This window comes from Erpetoichthys calabaricus, chromosome 1, assembly GCF_900747795.2.
Source record: "Erpetoichthys calabaricus chromosome 1, fErpCal1.3, whole genome shotgun sequence".
In the NCBI taxonomy this organism is placed as follows: domain Eukaryota; kingdom Metazoa; phylum Chordata; class Cladistia; order Polypteriformes; family Polypteridae; genus Erpetoichthys; species Erpetoichthys calabaricus.
This window is the reverse complement of record NC_041394.2, coordinates 232,510,679-232,532,992: the sequence shown is the minus strand read 5'-3', so window position 1 is coordinate 232,532,992 and position 22,314 is coordinate 232,510,679. Positions and strand designations below refer to the sequence as shown.

General features: G+C 38.0%; 1 protein-coding gene across 2 annotated transcripts in view; it reads left to right on the top strand.

Annotated features, from left to right (window-relative positions):
• Positions 1 to 428: 428 nt before the first annotated feature.
• Positions 429 to 22,314, top strand: part of aass (aminoadipate-semialdehyde synthase) — a 97,271-nt gene continuing 75,385 nt past the window's right edge. The window contains exons 1-3 of one of the 2 annotated variants that reach the window (XM_051929807.1): positions 480 to 571; positions 12,422 to 12,644; positions 21,039 to 21,279. In XM_051929807.1, the coding sequence (XP_051785767.1) occupies positions 21,052 to 21,279 (228 nt within the window). In that variant the 5' untranslated portion in view covers positions 480 to 571; positions 12,422 to 12,644; positions 21,039 to 21,051. Of the gene's footprint in view, positions 572 to 12,421; positions 12,645 to 21,038; positions 21,280 to 22,314 lie in introns of both variants that reach the window. The other variant, XM_028812529.2, reaches the window with a different exon arrangement.

The window sequence follows — 22,314 nt, the reverse complement described above, 5'->3', positions numbered from 1 at the left end:
TGTGAGATGACTGATACAGTTATGAATACATCTTCAGTTGAGAAAAAAAAGCGTTTTTCTATATCCAAGGGAAATAATTACAAAAAAATTAAAAAGACGCTCGTTGGATCTCACCGAAAACGTTTTCCTTTTTTTGATCCGTGAGGACGTGTTATTTTTGGAAAATGGAATAAATGATGGAAGCAATTTTTGATAACTGATTACAAAACATCTGTAAAAACATGCTATATTATGGACATAGTTTGAAGATCACCATTCAAATGACAGCAAAGTTTATCACATATATTTTGTGATAAAACAATAAGAAATAAACCATCCGATCAAACACGTGGCGCGAGAGAGAATATCCGAGGTTGAGCTCTCGCGATTAGCCGTCGCACTGTTATTACATAGCGGCCCGTTCGACATACTTGGAGGCGTAGGCGCTACGTCGAAGTGTGATTGGTAAAGAACTTTCGAGGATTCATGTTTCTATCAAAGCCAGGGAGGCGCTGTGGGGGAAGGTGGTAATGTTCTAGTGCAGAAGGCTTTCTTGTACAGTAGATTAGAAATTCCCGTCGCCCTTAAGCAGGTAAGCGGAGATAATTAATGTATTTGGACACCTCTTTTCCGATCAGTTCAATGTCGACACATTTACGAGTGAAAGCTCGTTTTGTTGGTTGTGTTTTAAGTAAGCACACAGTCGAGATTTAAACAGAGCACAGATCCACTTTCAAACTGTCCCAGAATGTGTATCGACAAAGCGAGGGGGCTGTCAGTGTTTAAGTTGTTTTTTTCATACACGTTTCTTCAGCATGCAGAGGCAGGTAGCTCATTTTGCCCGGAGTAGTAAATCATGTCGGCATGTCTTTCTCCTTCATTATAATATTATTTCGAGTGTAATAATATCTTTTGGATATGAACCCTCCGAAATTGAGGATTTGTCAGTTTTATTGGAAATTGTTCAGGTCGCGCTTTGGCTTTCTTTACTCAACAATTAAGACATTGTCAGCTGGTCCTGCCTAAGAATACTTTCTATGCGTGTACTGTACAGACACCAGTCCAGTAGATTCTCCTGGCAACTCACAAAAAACAAAGTTGCTGAAAATCGGACATCACAGCTATTCTCAGACTCTTGAATGAAGTTTAGTGTAGTGAAGCAGTTTTCGTTAAAGACGTTCCCTTTCTCTGTTGTTGTAAATACGGTATAGCGCTAAGCCAGAAGTATGAATACGTTGTGGTACTGCCAGTCAGCATCGTGTCGCAACGGTGACTGTGAGTCTCCACCAACTAAGAGGCAGTGGACTGAATGATTGCGTCAGCAAAGTAACAGATTAACAGCACTTAACCCCCCTTATATGAGAGGTATTTTCTGCAGAAATGAAAATTATTAAATGAAAATGCAATCTTTCATTTGCAATTTCATTTTCAAAGTCTGCACGAAAAAATGGTGCAGAAATGAAAATGAAATATCCCTATTTGCAATTCATTTTCAAAGTCTGTGCGCAAGAATGCAGCAAAAATTAAAATAAAACAAACCCAATTTGCAATGAAGCTGCAAAAATGAAAAGTAAAACGTAAATAAGCACTGGCGCCACCTGCGTCTCATTTTCATTTTATAAATTTCCTTTTCATTTTTGCAGAAAATACCTCCCATAACCTTTGTAGCAAGTATTAATAAAAATTAACTGACGAATTTTCTCCATCATTTACAGTTATGAATTAAATGAAAGATTACAAGAAGGTGTATATTCAGGGCTGTCAACATGCAGAAAGAATTTTTGAAGCATGGTAGATATAGATAACATCATTTAAGTTTTCAGTAATTGGTTTTAATAGGCCAGATTAAGTTTTATTAACAACTGTTTACATGCCGTTCATTGTAAAAATGAACATTTATTCATTATGTTTATACAAAATGTAATTCTTATTGAAGAATGTGCTGAAGGCATGGGACTTGACGATTATTAAATAAACTTCATTATGTTTAGTGAATTTCATTTTGTGCACATGTGAGAGTATACCACACTATTAGCTGTATGATGACGTTTTATTTCTGTCTTCTTATTCCACTCCATAATAAACCCCAGGGAAACCCAAACTTGAAGAAGAAAAAGCATTAGCAGGTTTAGCCAATTTACAGGTGCTTGTCTTTAAAATGTGTCCCTGTTTAATTGTTATGTGGTGATATTGCTTCCCCTTTCCCATTTACTGTATGTAAACCAATAATATGTTTTTACTCATAACTGTGAGTTCCTAAAGATTTTAAATGTTGGAATTTTAATGGGACTACTTCAGTTATTTTATTATGCCACAATTAGTCTTTCCTCAAAATTGAGACTCTCTGTGCTATTTTTCATAATATTTAGTTTAAGTAGCATATTTACTTAAGTAACTTGTTTGTAGAAGCCAGGTAGAAATATATCATTTACATTTTGTTGGGTGAAGTTTTAGATATGAATTGCAATGAATTGTGTACACAGTGTTAGTTCACAAAAATATTTGTCATAGATGGTTATTTTATGTTATCAGTAATAGTATGTCAGTAGAAAAGAGTGTACAGTATATTAGAGCTCCTAACATTCCTTTTGCTAAAAGTAAAGCAATAGACTAAAAAAATGGACTTTCCATAAAGAAAGAATCTAACTTAGTAATAGACCACTTTCCAGTTAAAATACATTATATCCTTGTAAGCATGAAGCTTAGTGATTGATTAAGTAAATACTACAAACAGATTAATGATCAATGAAAAAGTGTAGCATGAACCAACATGATTAATAAAAACAGAAACCGCTGCATAGAGAGGTTAAAATTGGTCAAGGGACAACCATACAGTATCGCACAAAAGTGAGTACACCCCTCACATTTTTGTAAATGTTTTATTATATCTTTTCATGGTACAACACTGAAGATATGACACTTTGATACAATTTAAAGTAGTCAGTGTACAGCTTGTATAACAGTGTAAATTTGCTGTCCCCTCAAAATAACTCAACACACAGCCATTAATGTCTAAACCGCTGGCAACAAACGTGAGTACACCCCTATGTGAAAAATGTCGAAATTATGCCCAATTAGCCATCTTCCCTCCCCGGTGTCGTGTGACTCGTTAGTGTTACAAGGTTTCCAGTGTGAATGGGGAGCAGGTGTGTTAAATTTGGTGCTATCGCTCTCACACTCTCTCGTACTGGTCACTGGAAGTTCAACATGGCACCTCATGGCAAAGAACGCTCTGAGGTTCTGAAAAAAAGAATTGTTGCTCTACATAAAGATGGCCTAGGCTATAAGAAGATTGCCAGCACCCTGAAATTGAGCTTCAGCACGGTGTCCAAGACCATACAGCGGTTTAACAGGACAGGTTCCACTCAGAACAGGCCTTGCCATGGTCGACCAAAGAAGTTGAGTGCGCGTGCTCAGCGTCGTATCCAGAGGTTGTCTTTTGAAAATAGACGTATGAGTGCTGCCAGCATTGCTGCAGAGGTTGAACGGCTGGGGGGTCAACCTGTCAGTGCTCAGACCATACGCTGCACACTTCATCAAGTTGGTCTGCATGGCTTTGTCCCAGAAGGAAGCATCTTCTAAAGATGATGCGCAAGAAAGCCCACAAACAGTTTGCTGAAGACAAGCAGACTAAGGACATAGATTACTGGAATCATGTCCTGTGGTCTGATGAGACCAAGATAAACTTATTTGGTTCAGATGGTGTCAATTGTGTGTGGCGACAACCAGGTGAGGAGTACAAAGACAAGTGTGTCTTGCCTACAGTCAAGCATGGTGGTGGGAGTGTCATGGTTTGAGGATGCATGAGTGCTGCCGGCACTGGGACGGGGGGGTGGGGGGGGGTTTACAGTTCATTGAGGGAACCATGAATTCTAACGTACTGTGACATACTGAAGCAGAGCATGATCCGCTCCCTTCGGAAACTGGGCCGCAGGGCAGTATTCCAACATGATAAGGACCCCAAACACACCTCCAAGACGACCACTGCCTTGCTAAAGAAACTGAGGGTAAAGGTGCTGGACTGGTCAAGCATGTCTCCAGACTTAAACCCTATTGAACATCTGTGGGGCATTCTCAAATGGAAGGTGGAGGAGCGCAAGGTCTCTAACATCCACCAGCTCCGTGATGTCGTCATGGAGGAGTGGAAGAGGATTCCAGTGGCAACCTGTGAAGCTCTAGTGAACTCCATGTCGAAGAGAGTTAATGGTGGCCACACCAAATATTGACACTTTGGGCACAATTTGGACATTTTTCACTTAGGGGTGTACTCACTTTTGTTGCCAGCGGTTTAGACGTTAATGGCTGTGTGTTGAGTTATTTTGAGGGGACAGCAAATTTACACTGTTATACAAGCTGTACACTGACTACTTTACATTGTATCAAAGTGTCATGTCTTAAGTGTTGTCCCATGAAAAGATATAATAAAATATTTACAAAAATGTGAGGGGTGTACACACTTTTGTGAGATACTGTACGTAATAAGATGAAGTCACAGCAGATGTGATGGCTTAACTTCTTATACCATGATCAAAGTGAGAATAGCAACAAGACACAAGATGGTCAACTGGCATCATTAAGATCTTTTTCAAGCAGAACTTTTGCAGCAAATGTGTTTCCAGATATGTTGTACAGAAACACAAACAAATGGGCAATGAGGGGCGGAAATATGGAGGCTGGCCACAGAACCTGTGTGCAGTAAATGAGAAATGCATCAAGCTTACTTTCCTTCCACATCGGAAGATGTTCAGCACTGCTCTCAGCTCAGAACTGGCAGAAAGCACTGGAACTCGGGTTCACCCTTCTGTAGTTCAGAGAAATCTTATCAGAAGTGATCTTGATAGAAGTGTTGCTACCAAAAAAAGCATTTCTCCGAGGTGGAAATAAATCCTAACTATTTACCTGTGCATGAAAACAGAAAGAGTGGAGTGCAGAAAAATGGCAACAGTTGATCAGGACTAATGTGTCAGAATTTGAAGTTTCTGGCTCTAATAAAAGTAAGTTTGTTCATAGAAAAGCTGGAGAGAAGTACATGGGTGAATGTGAAGCATGGTACGGGTTTCCTGGAAGTTTGTTGTTTTTTTTGGAGTTTGTGATTTGATCAGTATTGATAGCCTCCTAACTGCTGATAATTATGGGTGTCTGATCAATTGTAACTTCATTCTACAACATTACAATAACCCCAAATAGGGCCCTGTGGAATCCGTTTTATTTTTTCACTAATTCCATTTTATGTTATTTTTTTTTTAATTTTCGGTTTTCACCGTTATATTTTCCTTGATTTGGATTTTTTGTTTTTACTTTTTTTTTTTTTTTTACTTTAAGAAAGTAGCAACAGCTACAACAAAACAAACAATAATGAAATGGCACTTTACATTCCTTTTAATGAAACAGCACACTAGCACAACTGAACCTTATTTTGCAATTTCATTCATCAGGTAGGAGCCCAGATGCTCCATGATGCTGTATGCTGAAATTGCAGTAGACAGTGAGTGTCATCCAGAATTATAAGAGCTGTTATTAGTTTGATGCATCCTTCTGAGATGAAGGTTAACTTTACTTTTAGGGTCTGGGATATTTGTTACAGCCTGAGCTGATGTGTTCTCAGCCAGAAAGAACTCTTTGTAGAGGTGACTATGTTCAGCATGGTAGCGTACTGATTCAAACTACCTATTCCACCTGGTGTTTCTTACCTTGGGGGTTGGGGAACTTGGGGGTGGGTGGTTATGCCTTGGTCATCACAATCTCTTTTAGTGACAAGAAGGTAGTCTATCTCCTTTTCCTGGCAGGTTTTTGAAGAAGGCAGACTTTGCCCACATCACTATTGATATAGCCTCAGTGAAATATTTATAGTGCTGCCAGGTCTCTCCCACCAAACTGATGACATGACAGAAGCAGGCTGAATGTACACTGTTAGGCATACCCCTTTTAAAACATCCTGGAATACTCTCAGACAGTATGATGCATTGTCTGTAACCTCTTCTAAAATGTCATTAAGATTTAGCTGGTTGATTTGAAGGGACTTAAGTGCTGCTTGTGAAAAGGTGGAAATGTTGTAGCTCTCCATAAAGGTAACATCTGCCAAAAAGTACTGATCTTTAGAACCTTTAATTGTAATTATGTAAATTAATTTCTAATGATTCTTAAACCTTAAATGTTTACAGATTGAAAATGTGCATCATTACATCTGTAGCTTCATCTACTGCATATCTTAAAATAATTAATTACAAAGCAGAAGCTAACTAATCTGGAAGACACTAAATCCGGGAATTAAACAGAAAAAAAGAAAGGGAGACCCGCTTTTAAGGGCTTGTTGCATCTGGGGAGAAGCCTGCTCTTCTGCCCAGGTTTGTAGGTGCCGAGTAGGTGCCTCGTCACTGCGAGGCAAAACATTTATTAAATCCAGAAACATTGTCGTTAATTTTTAAAAGGGAACCTGTTAACAACCAGTGCCGTTCACTAATAACATTTTTCTACGGGAAAGACCGTTAATACCGGTTAAATATAATTTAATTGATTAAATGATTTATAGTAAATACATCCCGTTACAATAGAACTGCCTACATAAAAGAATTATCATTCAGCCTAATGGTTGCTTTCCTATCACTATGTTGAGAATACTGTGGTCTCGGCTATCAGTTGTTTCATCAGCTACAACATAAATGTTCTTGCCACGAATCTTTTGAAGAACGGCGTCCATATGACGTTCAAAGACATCAGGCAAATGAGTTTAACGAAGACTGCTCTTGTTTTCTGGCAGCACGCCTCCCTGTTTACAATGCTTAATAAAGAAAAGACGTTTCTTTGTAATTTTATTCAAGTGGTATTTCTGACTCTGCACACAATGTCGTCCACAAACTAGCATCTGACGATTTTGTTGTTTCCTCTATCGCTGCCTAAAAGGGAACACTTTTTGATCTTAATTTCTCCTTGTTCTTGAGATGTACTTGGGTTTTAGATTTAATGTTGTCATTGCAAGTATTTTTTCTTGTCCAGTTTATGGTATGCTGGCAAAACTTGCAGAAAAGTTATTGTCCAGATTCATTAAAGTCGCTGGAATATTATTGTGCCCTCAGTTTTGCAGTTAAGCTTGTGTTCCTTAGTTTTTTCGACGTAGTTAGGGTATCTGATACTGCTTGCTTCGACATTTCTGTCTTCATGCAGCTACCTAATTCGCGTTCCTTTAACGAGAAAACATACAGGAAACACGCACACAAACAGATGGAGGCACGGCTGCCTTTCTACGAAGAATCTGAATGATAGAACTACAGATTATTCAATCTTTTAATTTATTGGGAAGTTTTGTAACAGTCACCGCTTCAGTCTCTAAATTCTGCATATTTCCGTTTTTAAATCTGAAATCCGTTTTAATGCATTAATTCTGTGCTTCCGTCCGTGTTTTCCGTATCGCGTAAATCATAGAGTCCTACCCAAACATGGCCAAAATCATAAAACAAAAAACTATCCACTGCAAAATTAAGAAGGCTAACAGAATGTTAGGTTATATAGCATGTAGGGGTGGGCGGTATGACCAAAATTCTATATCAGTGTATTTTTCTAAATTATCCCGGTTTCATGGTATTCAACGGTATTTTTTTCCCATGCATGAGTGGATGTTAACCACATTTTCCACTGCAATTACTGCAGTAGACTGGCTAAGAATAACCTATTCCACTGTCATGAGCATTGTACATTGTACAAAAAAACATTTTAATGTGCACACAAGTATTAATACAGGTTTGCATGGCCCCATAAAGTGATAGTTTTCAAGGGGGTGGCACTAATGAAGAGAAGGAATCACATTGCATGACAGTTGCAGTCAAAATATAGAACCATTTTATTGAACAAATTTTGCAAACCACTTAAACTATAATTTTGACAACATATTTTCAACCATCCAAAGAGGCATTTAGACTTAGTAAAATATCTAGAGGTGCTTGTCAAAAGTTGTATTGCACTAAACATGTCTTAGAAAATGAATAAATAGTAAATATTTTTTGTAAACCAACTACACTTTCTGTTAATGTTAACCATCTCTGTCCACTGACATGTTAAAGTGACTTTTTAAACAGCTTTACCATCATTAAACTGCATAATATTTAAACTAATAAATAATAACAATAAAATAAATAATAGTATTATTACTGATAGTTGCACTATTACTTCAAGACTTCAAGCCCAGGTGCATTACACAGTATTCACCAAATTAAAATAAAATAAAACAAGTGCAACTTGGTGATGACATCTTTACCAACTGAACCATCATTTAGTCAAACTGCATTAATATGGACCTTGCTTCAAGCTAAGCTGTATACATAAATAATAAAACTGCACCTTGCATTTATGATGCTATTTGTGGTTTAGCCCTACGGAATCGTATTAGGGCCACGGTGAAGAAAAAAAAAATACAGACACAGGGAAGAAAAAAACAAACTATATGTCGAGAATAAAGTCGGCATGTTGACTTTATTCTCGACATTTCCACTTTAATTTTGACACTTATGTTGAGATTAAAGTCAACATTTCCACTTTATTCTCATAGTTTATTTTATAATTAAAGTAGAATGTTGTAAACTAAACTTCATCCTAAAATCAATGTTTAATTTACTAGATTTTCTCAAACCCCGTCATAAGTTACTGCAGCACATTAAATGCTTTGTGTTGTGTTCCCGACCCAGTTGTTAATCACTACGCTTCTTAAACTGACTTCCTCCACACTAAGAGGAGGTGCCGGCAGTAGTCACCGCACAGAATCCATTCACTTCATGATATTCCTGCTCTCTGAAAATTTTCATGATGAAATGCATTAAAGCAGGTATTAAACATGCACGGTAGTGAGGCGGTAGTGCTGCTCCCTCGCAGTAAGGGGTCCCCAGGTGTATGTTCAGTGTAAAGAACTTTATAGCAGGTGTGACGAGGCTCGAAAAAACTGGATGTATGAATGGGTATTGCAAAGGTTTAACTTAAATATTGTGTAAATGTTGGGTTTGTGATCTGGTGGTCGGAGACACGAACACAGAATTCAATGGATGTTCTTCTGAGCAGGCTTTCTTTATTGCACGCGTGCGGTCTGTCTGACGTACCAAAACCCCAGTTCCTATCCTTCCTTTTTCTTTCTCCACATAACCAATCACCACACGATAAACGTCTTTGTGAAATTAAAACTAGTTATAAACTTAGCCCATGTAGTGTTCAGAACTTTAAAAAAATCTTCGTTATACATGTTTAATTATGCCATCCATTCAGGGTTGCGCCAGTAAGCATTTTGTGTGTGAGGCAGGAGCAAATCCTGAATGAGTCGTCAGCACATCGCAGGGTGAATACGAGCAAAACATACACCAGCAGGGTCAATATAGCATAACAAAACCCCACATCCTACATGACTTTGAAAGGAAACTGAAGCATGCCGAGTAAACCCACCAGAAAAACATGCAAATTCAAGGCAGGGTACACCCGAGACACCTTTGCTGCAAGGCAGCAGTGCAACCTCCACACCACCGTGCCCCCACATGATTAATACATGCTTTAATGCATTTCATCATGAAAAATGATATCAAATATTTATCTTAGCATTCTAAATGTTCAGAGAGCAGGAATATCATGAAGTGAATGTATTCTGTGCGGCGATCCCTGCAGCACCTCCTCAGTACAAGAGGAAGTCAGTTTAAGAAGCACATACCAATTTAACATGGCTTGGGGAACACAACACAAAGCATTTAATGTGCTATATAACTTATGACGGGGTTTGAGAAAATCTAGTAAGTTAAATATTCATTTTACGATGAAGTTTAGTTTACGATGTTCTACTTTAATGACAAATTCCGAGAATAAAGTCAACATGTCAACTTTAATCTCGACATAAACAGCGAGAATAAAGTAGAAATGTCGAGAATAAAGTCAACACGTCGACTTTATTCTCGTCATAAGCGTCGAGATTAAAGTCAACATGTCGTCACACTATTACACAGTACCCAGGTACATTACACTGTATTGAAAACAAATAAAACAAGTACAACTTGGCTTGCAGTATTATCCAGTAGTATACTGATAGTATACTGCCTGCCAGTAGTATAGAAACAGTATTTACACATTTGAACATAATGGTCCACATCCGGCCTTTTAAAACCAAATTATCTCCAGGCAACGGACGTGACTCCTTTTTTTTGGCAAAAGTTCTTCTGTGTCATCATGTTCAACTTTATCGTCAGCTTCAGTTTCGGAATGTTCTCTGACCATTTTCACAGCACAATACCAACACTACCTATTTAGCGGTGTAGCAGTGAAAAAGAGCCCCCACTTTATAATGTACTGATGAGGCCTCATCTGGAGTACTGTGTGCAGTTTTGGTCTCCAGGCTGCAAAAACGACATAGCAGTGCTAGAACGGGTCCAGAGAAGAGAGACTAGGCTCCTTCCAGGGCTACAGGGGATGACTTATGAAGAAAGATTAAAAGTGTGGAGCCTTTTCAATCTAAGCAAAAGAAGATTAAGAGGAGACATGATTGAAGTGTTTAAAATTATGAAGGGAATTAGTACAGTGAATTGAAACTGTTAGTTTAAAATAAGTTCATCAAGAACACAGGGACACAGTTGGAATCTGGTTAAGGGTTAAGTTTCGCACAAACATTAGGAAGTTTTACTTTACACAGAGAACTGTAGACACTTGGAATAAGCTACCAAATAGTATGCTAGACAGTAAGACTTTAAGCACTTTCAAAACTAGACTTGATGTTGAATTACAAGAATTAAGTAGACAAGACTGGCAAGCTTTGTTTGGCTGAATGGCCTGTTCTCGTCTAAATTGTTCTTAAAAAAAAAAAAAATAAATAAATAAAATAGAAAAATAGAGTACTGCAACAGATGGTGTGGCCCCCACAGCACTCTTATCTCATCATCATTAAGCCATTCTGGGATTACTTGCACAGACAGAAGCAAGCAAGTGAGTAAGTCAGCCAAAGTCTGCAGCAGAACAGTGACAAGCACTCCAAGAATCTTAGAACAACTTAGCACATGAGTACCTTCAAAAATTGACTGCAAGTATATCTAAGAGAACTGCTGATGTTTCAAAAGTGAAGGATGTTCACACAAAATGTTGATTTTGTTTTTTTTTCCTGTTTACTGCACTTTGAAGGAAGCTTAATGATTAATAAAACCTATTTATGACATTACTTTCTAAACATTTCTGCTTTATGGCATTTGTATACATACACTGCCTATAAAAAGTATTTACATTTTATTGTGTTATAAAATTGAATCAGAGTTTGGCTTTTTTGACACTGATCAACAGAAAAAGACTAAAAAAAGTTAAATTTAAGAAGGAAACACATGTCTTTAAAGTGGTCTAAATTAATAACAAATATAAAACACAAAATAATTGTATAAGTTTTCACTCCCTTCAATTCAGTATTTAGTTAATGCACCTTTGGCAGCAATTACAGTGTTGAGTCTGTCTAGATAGGTTTCTATCAGCTTTGCACATTTTGACACTGCAGGTGTTCCTCCATTTTTCTTTGCAAAACACCTCAAGCTGTGTTAGATTGCTTGGGGTTTGTGAATGAACAACCTTTTTCAAGTACAGCCACAAATTCCCAATTGAATTTAGACATGGACTTTGACTCAGCCACTCCAGGAAATTAAGATTGTTGTATTCATGTGTAGCTGGCTAAGGTATGTATTTTAAGGAAATTTTATTTTAGTATTTTTATGGTCACTAAACTGTAAGCCTACAGGATTTTATTTTGTTAATAAAAAATTAACAGTTAACACCTGTGGTCTATGGTTTAATTATAAAAATACACTTAATAGAGGACATAAGGCTTGTATGTGTCTAGTTACGCAGGAGCTTAGTGTAAAAAGTTTCTAAACTCTTCGCCAGTAATCGAACTTAAAACATGTCATTAATGCTGTAGTCTTTACTAATATTGCTGAAGCACTTTGGGAAAATATTACTGTTTGTTAATTACATCACAACAAAAATTCCCACACATGAAGATATTGTAACATTTGTAACATAATTATTGATCAGTGGTGGTTTATAATGTATTCATAAGGCTTGACATCTTTAGGACAACACATTGAATTAAACATGATTCATTGAGAGCTACAGGAATTGCTCATTTACAGTGATTGCCTCTAAAGGTTTTGCAACAAAATATTAGGTTAAGGGACCAATCATTTTTGTCCATGACATTTTCATTTGTGTTGTTATTTGAAATATTCTGTTGAATCAGAACTCTAAAGCAAAGTCTGATTTTTGTTAAATACAGAATAAACAATGATAGATGCTAATTACTTTTGTCAGTTTCAAGTTATTTCAGAGACAGTTGTGAGTTCCTCTTTATTCATGGATGGGTACCAACAAATTTGTCCATATCAGTATCTGTCATTCCATCTGGATTGGTGTCACTTGCAAACCTAACCAGCTTTTTATTTATATTCTGATTGAGGTAATTTATGTATATTAAAAAGAGCTGCAACACCAGCATTTTACCCTGATGGACACTGCTTTTAACTTCACCTATTTCAGAAGAAACCTCACATCATAATTTTGTTCCTGTGTTTAAGGCAGTTTTGCACCCATCTACAAACTTTGTGTTGAAATTTCACTTCTTTTAACTTGTTCATAAGCCTCTAATGTTGGACCTTATCAAAACCGTTTTGAAGGTCAAGGTAAGTAATGTGATAAGCATCTCTATAATTGTATGGTTTTGTTGCTCTCCAAAAAATGAGTGAAACACAGTCTTGAATGTCTAAACCCTTGTTAACCGTTCACTAATATGCATGTTGTTGATTTGTGGTGCTCAGTCTTTTCCTTAATAATGTCTGCCATTAACAGTAGAAGCACCTCAGCCCTTGCCAATTGGTGTTGTGTTTTTTTAAAATCTTTCATTGTTTTATCAGAGTACACATCACATTCCTTGACCTTTCCTACCCCGTCACTGTTTCTGTTTAAAATTACAAATCAAGCAATTCTGAGGTAATTAAAGTGCACATTGGAGACTTGAATTTAAGGGTTTTTTCATACATTTCAGTCACACCATGTAGAAATTAAAACACCATGTGCCCCACCATCCCCCAACTCCCCATCTCATTTCAGAGCACCATTATATTTGGGACAATTGGCATCACAGGTGTTTGTGATTACACAGGTATGTTTCATTGCTTCATTAGTGCAGGCGTAAGGGACCTAGGCTTGCTTCTACTTACAGACTACCTTTGGAGTCTGTAGTTGCCATTGTTCTACATGAGGACAAGAACTGTGCCAATAAAAGTCAAAGAAGCCATTATGAGGCAGAAAGCCAAGAATCAAATCTTTAGGGACATTGGTAAAATTTTAGGATTATGTAAATCAACTGTCTAGAATATCATTAAGAAGAAAGAATGCACTAGTGAGCTCATTGGTATTCCAAGAAAGACTCTCAACTGCTGATGATAGAAGAAACCCCATTACGGTAATGAAAAAGCCCCAAATGCCTGTCTGACAGGTCAGAAGTAGTCTTCAGGAGGCAGATGTGTATGTGTCAGAGACTACTATCCGCAGGAGACTTCATGAAATACAGAAGCTACACTGCAAGATACAAACAACTAATCAGTCACAAAAAACTGGGTGGTAGATTACAGTTTGCAGATAAGTATTTAAAAGGACTGGAAAATGGGTCTTGTGGACAGACGAGACAAAAATAAACCTGTATTAGAATGATGGCAACAAAAGGAACTGTCCAAGATCCAAAGAATACTGCCTCATCTGTTAAACCTGGTTACGAAGGCTTGGGCATGTATCTGTGGCTGGCACAGGTACTGGTACACTTGTCTTCTTTGATGATGTAACTGCTGATGGCAGTTGCGCAGTGAATTCTGAGGTGTTTAGAAATGTCTTTTGCTCAAGTTCCAGTAAATGCCTCCAAACCCATTGGATGGCTTCAAAATAATGATCCCACACATACTGCTAAGGCAAAACAGTAGTTTTTTGAAGCCAAAAAATTAAAAATTCTTCAATGTCCAAACCAGTCACACAATTTAAATCCAATTAGTGGTGCCATCCATGTTCTGAAGAGGAAAATTAAGGGGACAATCCCCCAAAGCAAGCAGGAGCTTGACTGCATTAGAGGCTTGGTAGAGCATCACCACCGAAGATATTCAGCACCTGTCATTGAATGCAAGGGATATGCAACAACATACTAAATATGACTGCTTTAATCTACCTGCCATTGCTATGTCCCAACTATTATTGTGCCCTGAAATGGAGGGACCATATAGAAAAAGTGTTGTAATTTCTACATGGTGTGAACAAAATGTATGCAAATACTCTTAAGTTAAAGTCTACAGTGTGCAGTTTAATCAAGTCAGAATTGTTTAATTTGTAATTTTAAATTGTGGATCAGAGTGGTAAATAAAGAAAAAATGTGTGTTTGTTCCAAACATTATGGAAGGCATTATGTGTGGGTGTGTGTGTTGTGGATGTGTATAATAATATATACGCATGTGTATATATATATATACAGTACATGCACACCACTCAACAACAGCATTAAAATCACTGATAGGTGAAGTGAGTATCATTGATCATCTTGTTACAGTGGCACCTGTCAAGGGGTGGGATATATTAGGCAGTAAGTGAATAGTAAGTCCTTGAAGGTGATGTGTTGGGAGCAGGAAAAATGAGGATCTCAGTGTCTTTAACAAGGACCAAATTGTGATGGGTAGATGACTGGGTCAGAGCATCTCCAAAATGGTACGTCTTGTTAGTTGTTCTTGGTATGCAGTTGTTAGTACCTAATAAAAATGGCCCAATGAAGGACAAGCAGTGAACCAGCAACAGGGTCATAGGTACAGAAGGCTCATTGACGCATGTGGGGAGCAGAGGCTAGACTATGTTGCCTGATCTCGCAAAAAGGCTACGGTAGTACTAATTGCTGAAAATTTTAATGCTGACCATGAAAAAAAGGTATCAGAACACACAGTGTATCGCAGCTTGCTCTGTATGGGGCTGTGTACCCATTGACCAGTCAGAGTGTCCATGGTGACCCCTGTTTACCGCCAAAAGTGCCTACAGTGGGCATGCGAGTATCTGAACTGGAGCATGGAGCAATAGAAGAAGGTGGCCTGGTCTAATAATTCACGTTTTCTTTTAGATCATATGGACTGCTCTGTGTGTGTCATGTACCTGGGGAAGAGATGGCAGCAAGACACACTATGGAAAGAAGGCAGACTGGTGGAAGCAGTGTGATGCTCTGGGCAATATTGTGCTGGGAAATTTTGGGTCCTGGCATTTATGTGGATGTTTTTTTTTTTCATATACTGTACCTCCTACCTAAAGATTATTGTAGATCATTTACACCCTTTAGGAAACATGACACAGAGTTCATGGTGTTTATTTGGCCTCCAAATGCCTCAGATCTCAAATTGAATGAGCATCTGTGGGATGTGCTGGAAAAACAAGTCTAGTCTGTTGAGGTCCCACCTTGTGGAATCTGTGCCTTGATGCGTCAGTGCTGTTTTGGTGGCACAAGGGGGATCTACACAATATTATGCAGGTAGTTGTAATGTTATGGCCTCCAGAATATACTGAATACTTCCAGGCATTGATTCAACTAAATGCTAGAAACATTTCTTAATAGCTTTGGTCTTGCTGATTCAATATTATCACTGTGTTCTTGCATATTTTTCATAAATGCATTTATGCTACGATTTCCTTGCTTCATCTAATAATTTTAAGGGTCCTTTGTAAAGAGCTTAGTGGAACAGTGCAGGCCATTGGATTATACTGAAGTGACAGTATCTCTGATATGTCATATTATTCTGCTGGAAGTATTTATTTGAATAGACAAATGGCCATAAAGGGATATACAATGGAACCTCGGTTTGTGAGCATAATTCGTTCCAGAAATGTGCTCGTAGTCCAAAGCACTCGTATATCAAAGTGAATTTCCCCATAAGAAATAATGGAAACTCAGATGATTCGTTCCTCAACCCAAAACTATTCATATAAAAATGATTAATACAAAATATAAAGTAAAAATACATAAAACAAATTAACCAGCACTTTACCATTGAAAAGAATTATGGCTGATGTGACTGAGTTTCTAAACTCTTGTGGGATTCCACCCAACGGGACAATAAGCGGAAGAGCGTCCCAAAGCAATCGCAGGCTCCCAGCGCTGTAGCAGTTCGCCGTAAAAGTGAATCCGAAAAGATCGCAGACACGCTATGAGCGCCTGCCATCGAGGGGTGATACAAGGAACATTATAAATGCACAGGGCACAGTATTACGGGCCTGCCTGACTGCTGTGTCTATGTATAGGAGAGTGGCAGATCCTGCTACAATAAATAACCGTGCTGTTGCTGTTTCAAGCTGAATAAAGCTAAAGTACTGAGACTCAGCCTTGTGTTTTGGGGGCGCATGACAGGGACTCACATGTCACAGTACACACGCGCGCACACACACACAGTCACAATGCTGTAGTAAACAATATACGCTCGTACGGATGTTGACTATATGAGTGAGACACGCCGACTCAGATGGAGAATAGGAGACGATTGCCCACAATCCCACAGCGAGAGAGAGAAGAACCATCAGCTCAGTTGTGATCACATGACGCTCAGCAGACAAAGCGTATACATACTACTCGTACTGCAAGACCTCGCTCGTTTATCAAGTCAAAATTTATTAAAAATTTTAGCTTGTTTTGCAAAACACTCGTAAACCAAGTTACTCGCAAACCGAGGTTCCACGGTACATCATCAGCAACAATGCTTAGGTACAATGTGGCAATCAAATTGTACTCTGTTAATATTAAGGTGCCTAATATGTGCCAGGAAAACATTCACACAAGGCAGGATGGATCCATAGATCCCATGTTGTTTATGCTGAATATGACCTCACCATCTACATGTAGCAGCAGAGATTGAGATTCATTACACCAGGTGGCATTTTTCCAGCCCTTAACATGTCAGATTTTGGTAATCATGTGCCCACTGTAGCCTTATCTTCCTATTGATGGTTTGCTGCTGTAAATCACCATTTTTCAAGGACTGACTTACAATAGATGCAAAGAGCTGTTTCTTGAGTATACATAGTCTTTTTGTTAAGCTGAACAAGTCACACTGTTTTCTTCTAGTTTCTCTCACTAACGAGTTTGTCCACAATACTGTCACACTCTTAATGTTTTGTGTTTACTGCACCATGGTGCTCCCGATATCTTTGCAAAAGGACGAAGGTCCAAGTCTTTAGACTCCTCATGCTTCCTATTTTGCTATTTGGTTGTGAGACAAGGACACTATCCAGTGACCTGAGAACTTCTTCGATATTCTGTCTCTTTGGAGAATCCTTGGGTACCGCTGGTTTGAATTTGTGTCAAATGAGCAATTGCTCGTGGAGTCCCAAATGAGGCACATTACCTGCATTGTAAGGGAACGTCAGTTACAGCTCTGAATCTAAGGATCTGTGCTGGTATCTGGAAGGTTGCTGGTTCAAATCCTGTTACTTCCAGAAGGGATCCTACTCCGTTCAGTGTTCTTCCCAGAATTTTGATGGTGGGGAAAATTAAATGTGCACTATTTTTATTAGTTAATTATTATTAATTATTTTCCATTGCTCAATATGACTTCTTTTTTTAAGGTTTGACACTTGCGCCAGAATATTTGACGCTGCACCATCATTAGTTTGTGGCGTCTCTTTTCTGAAAAAACTCAGCAGTGTTGTTTTCTGAACACTTTTTTTTACTTATGTTGGTAAAACGTTTGGAAAAAATTCAAAGTACCTATGAATAAGACTTTTGAGTGGAAAAGTGGGAGCCTTTTGGATATTCAATGCACACTTGCACTACGACAGGGCAAGATATGAACAAAAAAAGGAATGGCAGATGGGTCACTTTAACAAAACCCTCAGCAATTCAGTGACAAAACTTTTGCTCAGGACACAGTGTGTGCTGCAAGGGTTTCTGCACACTTTTTACAATATGGACGCAGGTCCAAATATGAGCAAATATAAAAACGGCAGAGGGAGTCACTTTAACAGGAACCACAGTGAGTGCTACAAGGATTTTTGCACACAGAACACACCTAATGCTTAAACAAATGTGTATATATATGGGTTTACTAAGTACTGAACAAGAAGAGAGCAGCTCTACGCTACACAGACTGTACTGACACTGAGAACAGAGACGTCACTTCCTGACGCCCTTTTTTCTGATATCTGACAGGCTGGTTCCATTAGACTTTTTTTATTTTATCAGTCCTCCTCTCGCCTGCCCACCTCCACATCCTCTTTGCTAGTAAGCTGCCGCTCCGTCCCTGCTATTTCAATGTACAGCCCCCTCTTGAAAGCCCACCTCTCCATACTCTTTGCTTGTGAACTCCGCTCCGCCTCGTCCCCGCTATTAGCTTGTTCAGCATTGACTGACGGCAACATTCTGCCTCGCGCCTCTCCCCTCGCCAGATGCGATCTTGCTTCTAAAATATTTGCCCACCCGCTCGCTCATCCCTTGCAATCTCTGCAGATCATTAGATCTGCCTGTAGATCTGTGGCTGTCATCTCACAATGTTATGCGAGAAGGCAGCCGAGCGCTCAACTAAATTATCCGGAGACGCTAGGGAGAACCCTGTCCATTGGACCCTTGAGCGAGGCCCTTAACTTGAAAATTGCTCCAGGAACACTGTTCAATGGCTGACACTGCACTCTGACCAAAAAAATGAAAAGCATAGGAAGTTATCTATAATGTCTGATACTAACAATCATCCCAGTGTTAAAGTAGCCTGGTTCAATCATCTTCCTCATTCTAATGTTTGGTCAAACATATACTTAACTCTTGACCATGTCTGCATAATATATATCGAATGCATTATTGATTTGCAGTAAATTGATTGGATTTTTGGGAGGAGTGGGCCATTTGTGTTAATGAGCAGGCATAGTGTAGCTGCAGTGTTGTCACTTAGTGCATTTTGTGCGTTATTGATGTTGTTTTTTGTTTTTGTGCCCTTCCCCACCATAGCCTGTTGTCAATGGGGGAGGAGCGAAAGCTTTAGATTCATGAAAAATTTTAATCTCCGTCTTTCAATGGATCTCAATGTTTTAGGGTTCCCCAATACCAAAAACATCTGTATCTCAATGGGTGTGTGTCTGTCTGTGTGTCACAGTTTCTTAAGGGTGGTCTGGAGCTAAAACGGCTGGACAGAAAAATACCAAACTCAAGACTTAAGCCTGTTATGAAATGATGATGTGCTGATGATGTGCTGATTAGTTTTTGAGCTAAATCGTGCAAGAGAATGTGGCACTCTAGAGGAACCCTCAAATTAATTTTTGATAATACTGTATCTTGAGAATTATGCAAATATCATAATTCTGCAATTAATTATTAATTCTTCTCATCAATTGCTATTGTAATGACCTATTTTATGATTGGAAAGATCAGCATCATAGTGGTAAATAATTAGTGAAATTTTATAGAGTAGTTTGGATAACTTGGTTCCTAATGCGAAAGCCTACTGATGCTCATGTGCGTATTTTATATATATATAGTGTGTGTGTGTAGTTTCATCTTATTTCTGTAGCTGCATGTACCAAGCTCATTGTGACTTGGAGCTATGAATGTTCTTCCTTTTTAATGTCATGTTGGTTGTATTCATGCATTTTTGTGCAGAATCTGACTTGTGGTAGTCAGTTCCCATAGATTCTGTTGCATTACATTTTAATGGATTTGATTTATTTTATGTTCATGTCTCATTCTTTGACTTATTCAATATCATTTTTGGGTGCTGCCACCACTTTCATCCAGCATCTCTCAGTGGATATTCCTTTAGAAAACTCAAACATCTTATAAGTGATATCTTCTTTTCAAGTAGGCCTAGTGTCAGGTTGTGTTGGTTTTGACTTTTTTTGTCCATGGCTTCATTTTGCCCTTCAGTTACTAATGCATTGATCCTCTTGACTGTCTAGTTTAAATTCTGACCCAGCTCTTATGTGATCATCTTCTTGTCACTTTTCTCCTGCCTGCACACAAAAATCCTTGGGTTATATCTACTGCCATTGACATGGTTTTAGAGTCCAAACATTTTCCAAGCTTATGTAATTTCATGTTGAATGCTGTTTTTTAATCCTGTAGTATCTATCTATCTATCTATCTATCTATCTATCTATCTATCTATCTATCTATCTATCTATCTATCTATCTATCTATCTATCTATCTATCTATCTATCTATCTATCTATCTATCTATCTATCTATCTATCTATCTATCTATCTATTGTTGGTTTTGTGACAGATTGTAGCTTAATTATGATAAGCAAACATACAAACTTAAGAGTTAGAGTAGGAATCCAATTTAACTGATCAAAGACCACCCCTAAATGCCACTAAGATCTCATTTATTATGTAATGATTTTTTAAGTGGTTTATTAAATATGGGAAAAAGATATATGTAACAAAAATAGGTGGATATACTTTATTTATATGAATGCTGGGATTGAAGGCATATCAAAAGTTTCTCATAGGAATATAAGAAAAGACTTGACATGAACAGACCCCTAAACCCAGTAAAACTCTATTCATATAACTTTATGAAATTTGCAAATCTCAGGACTACTTTATGTTACATTGCTGGCAACTTGCTTTTTTATCTATACTGTAGATTTAACAGTACCTTAGAAGTTGAAAAAACATGAATTTGTTTTGTATGAACTCCCAGTAAGCTTATGATAAATAATAAAGTAGATCTTGTTCATTCACTACTTACTAGAATAGAATCTGTGATATTTAAACCCTGAGACTATTTTGCATTTAGACTAAAAAGAGGTGCTTGGTACCCCTCTTTAGTTCTTAAAACTTTACAGGAGCCTCCACTCACTGACTGACCATTTACTAGTTGAAGACTATTGAATTTATAGATTAATCATCTATGGACACCATCAACTAATCAGCTACTACAGAACTATTTTGAACTCATCTCTGTATCTTTATTACCACTTTCATAAATAGTTATTGAGAACTGATAGCTTCTTTTGATGTTTATTGTTTAATTTTATTTAAGCAATGTTCATTTTATTTATTTGTGTTTTTCCCCTTCCAGTCTAAGATTAGCCATGTACCAGCATTTACAGTACAATATGAGGTGGATTACAAGTAACTTGAAAATCCATGCCAGATGTTGTCACAATCATCTTCAAAAAAGTGTACTGGCAATCAGAAGAGAGGATGTCAGTGTATGGGAAAGACGTGCTCCCTTGGCACCTAAGCACATCAAAGAGATAACAAACTCTGGATATAAAGTCTTGGTGCAGCCTTCAAACAGAAGAGCTATCCATGATAAAGTAAGTCATTTTATTTGATATAAGATTTTAAAGAAAGATAAAATAACTAAAAATGTGGGCATAAACATGCTACATTTTCTCATTGAGATTTTCAACAGTAAAATTACTTGAGAATACATAATTATCCATCCATTTTGCAACCAGCTGAATCCGAACACGGGGTCACGGGGGTCTGCTGGAGCCAATCCCAGCCAACACAGGGCACAAGGCAGGAACCAATCCCGGGCAGGGTGCCAACCCACCGCAGGACACACACAAACACACCCACACACCAAGCACACACTAGGGCCAATTTAGAATCGCCAATCCACCTAACCTGCATGTCTTTGGACTGTGGGAGGAAACCGGAGTGCCCGGAGGAAACCCACGCAGACACGGGGGGAACATGCAGACTCCACGCAGGGAGGACCCGGGAAGCAAACCCAGGTCCCCAGATCTCCCAACTGTGAGGCAGCAGCGCTACCAACGGCGCCACCGTGCCGCCCATACATAATTATATACAATTAAATACATGGTACTAGTATGGCAGGCTTACATTTATTCAAATATTAACATGTTCAAAGTGCTTCTTTTTCATCCTATATGTACCTAATAAGAAAAATATTGAGTCAAATCATCCTTTAATGATTTGAGTCAAATCAGTTCATAATTGTGTAAATAGAATTCATATATATCAGTAGTCTTCACAGTAACAATTCTTCAAGTGATGTTTTGTTAGATAATCCTTTGTATTTTTATTACTAGACTACTTTTTTGCCATATGACATGCCATATAATGCGTTTTAAATGCGTGGTTCATAGTAGGCACTTTTTTCAGTTTTATATTGTAAAGTACAATCTGCTTGTTGTAAATATTCACATACCATTTATGTAGCTATTTTGTCACCATCCCTTCTTTTACAGCAGTAATGATAAATTACTAATTATCTATTTTTAATTGTGCTATATATAAAAGGTGTAATTTTTCATTGTACCACCAAAGCATCTTTAGCAAACACTAAAATTAAAATAAAAAATAACCTTCTAATTCACATA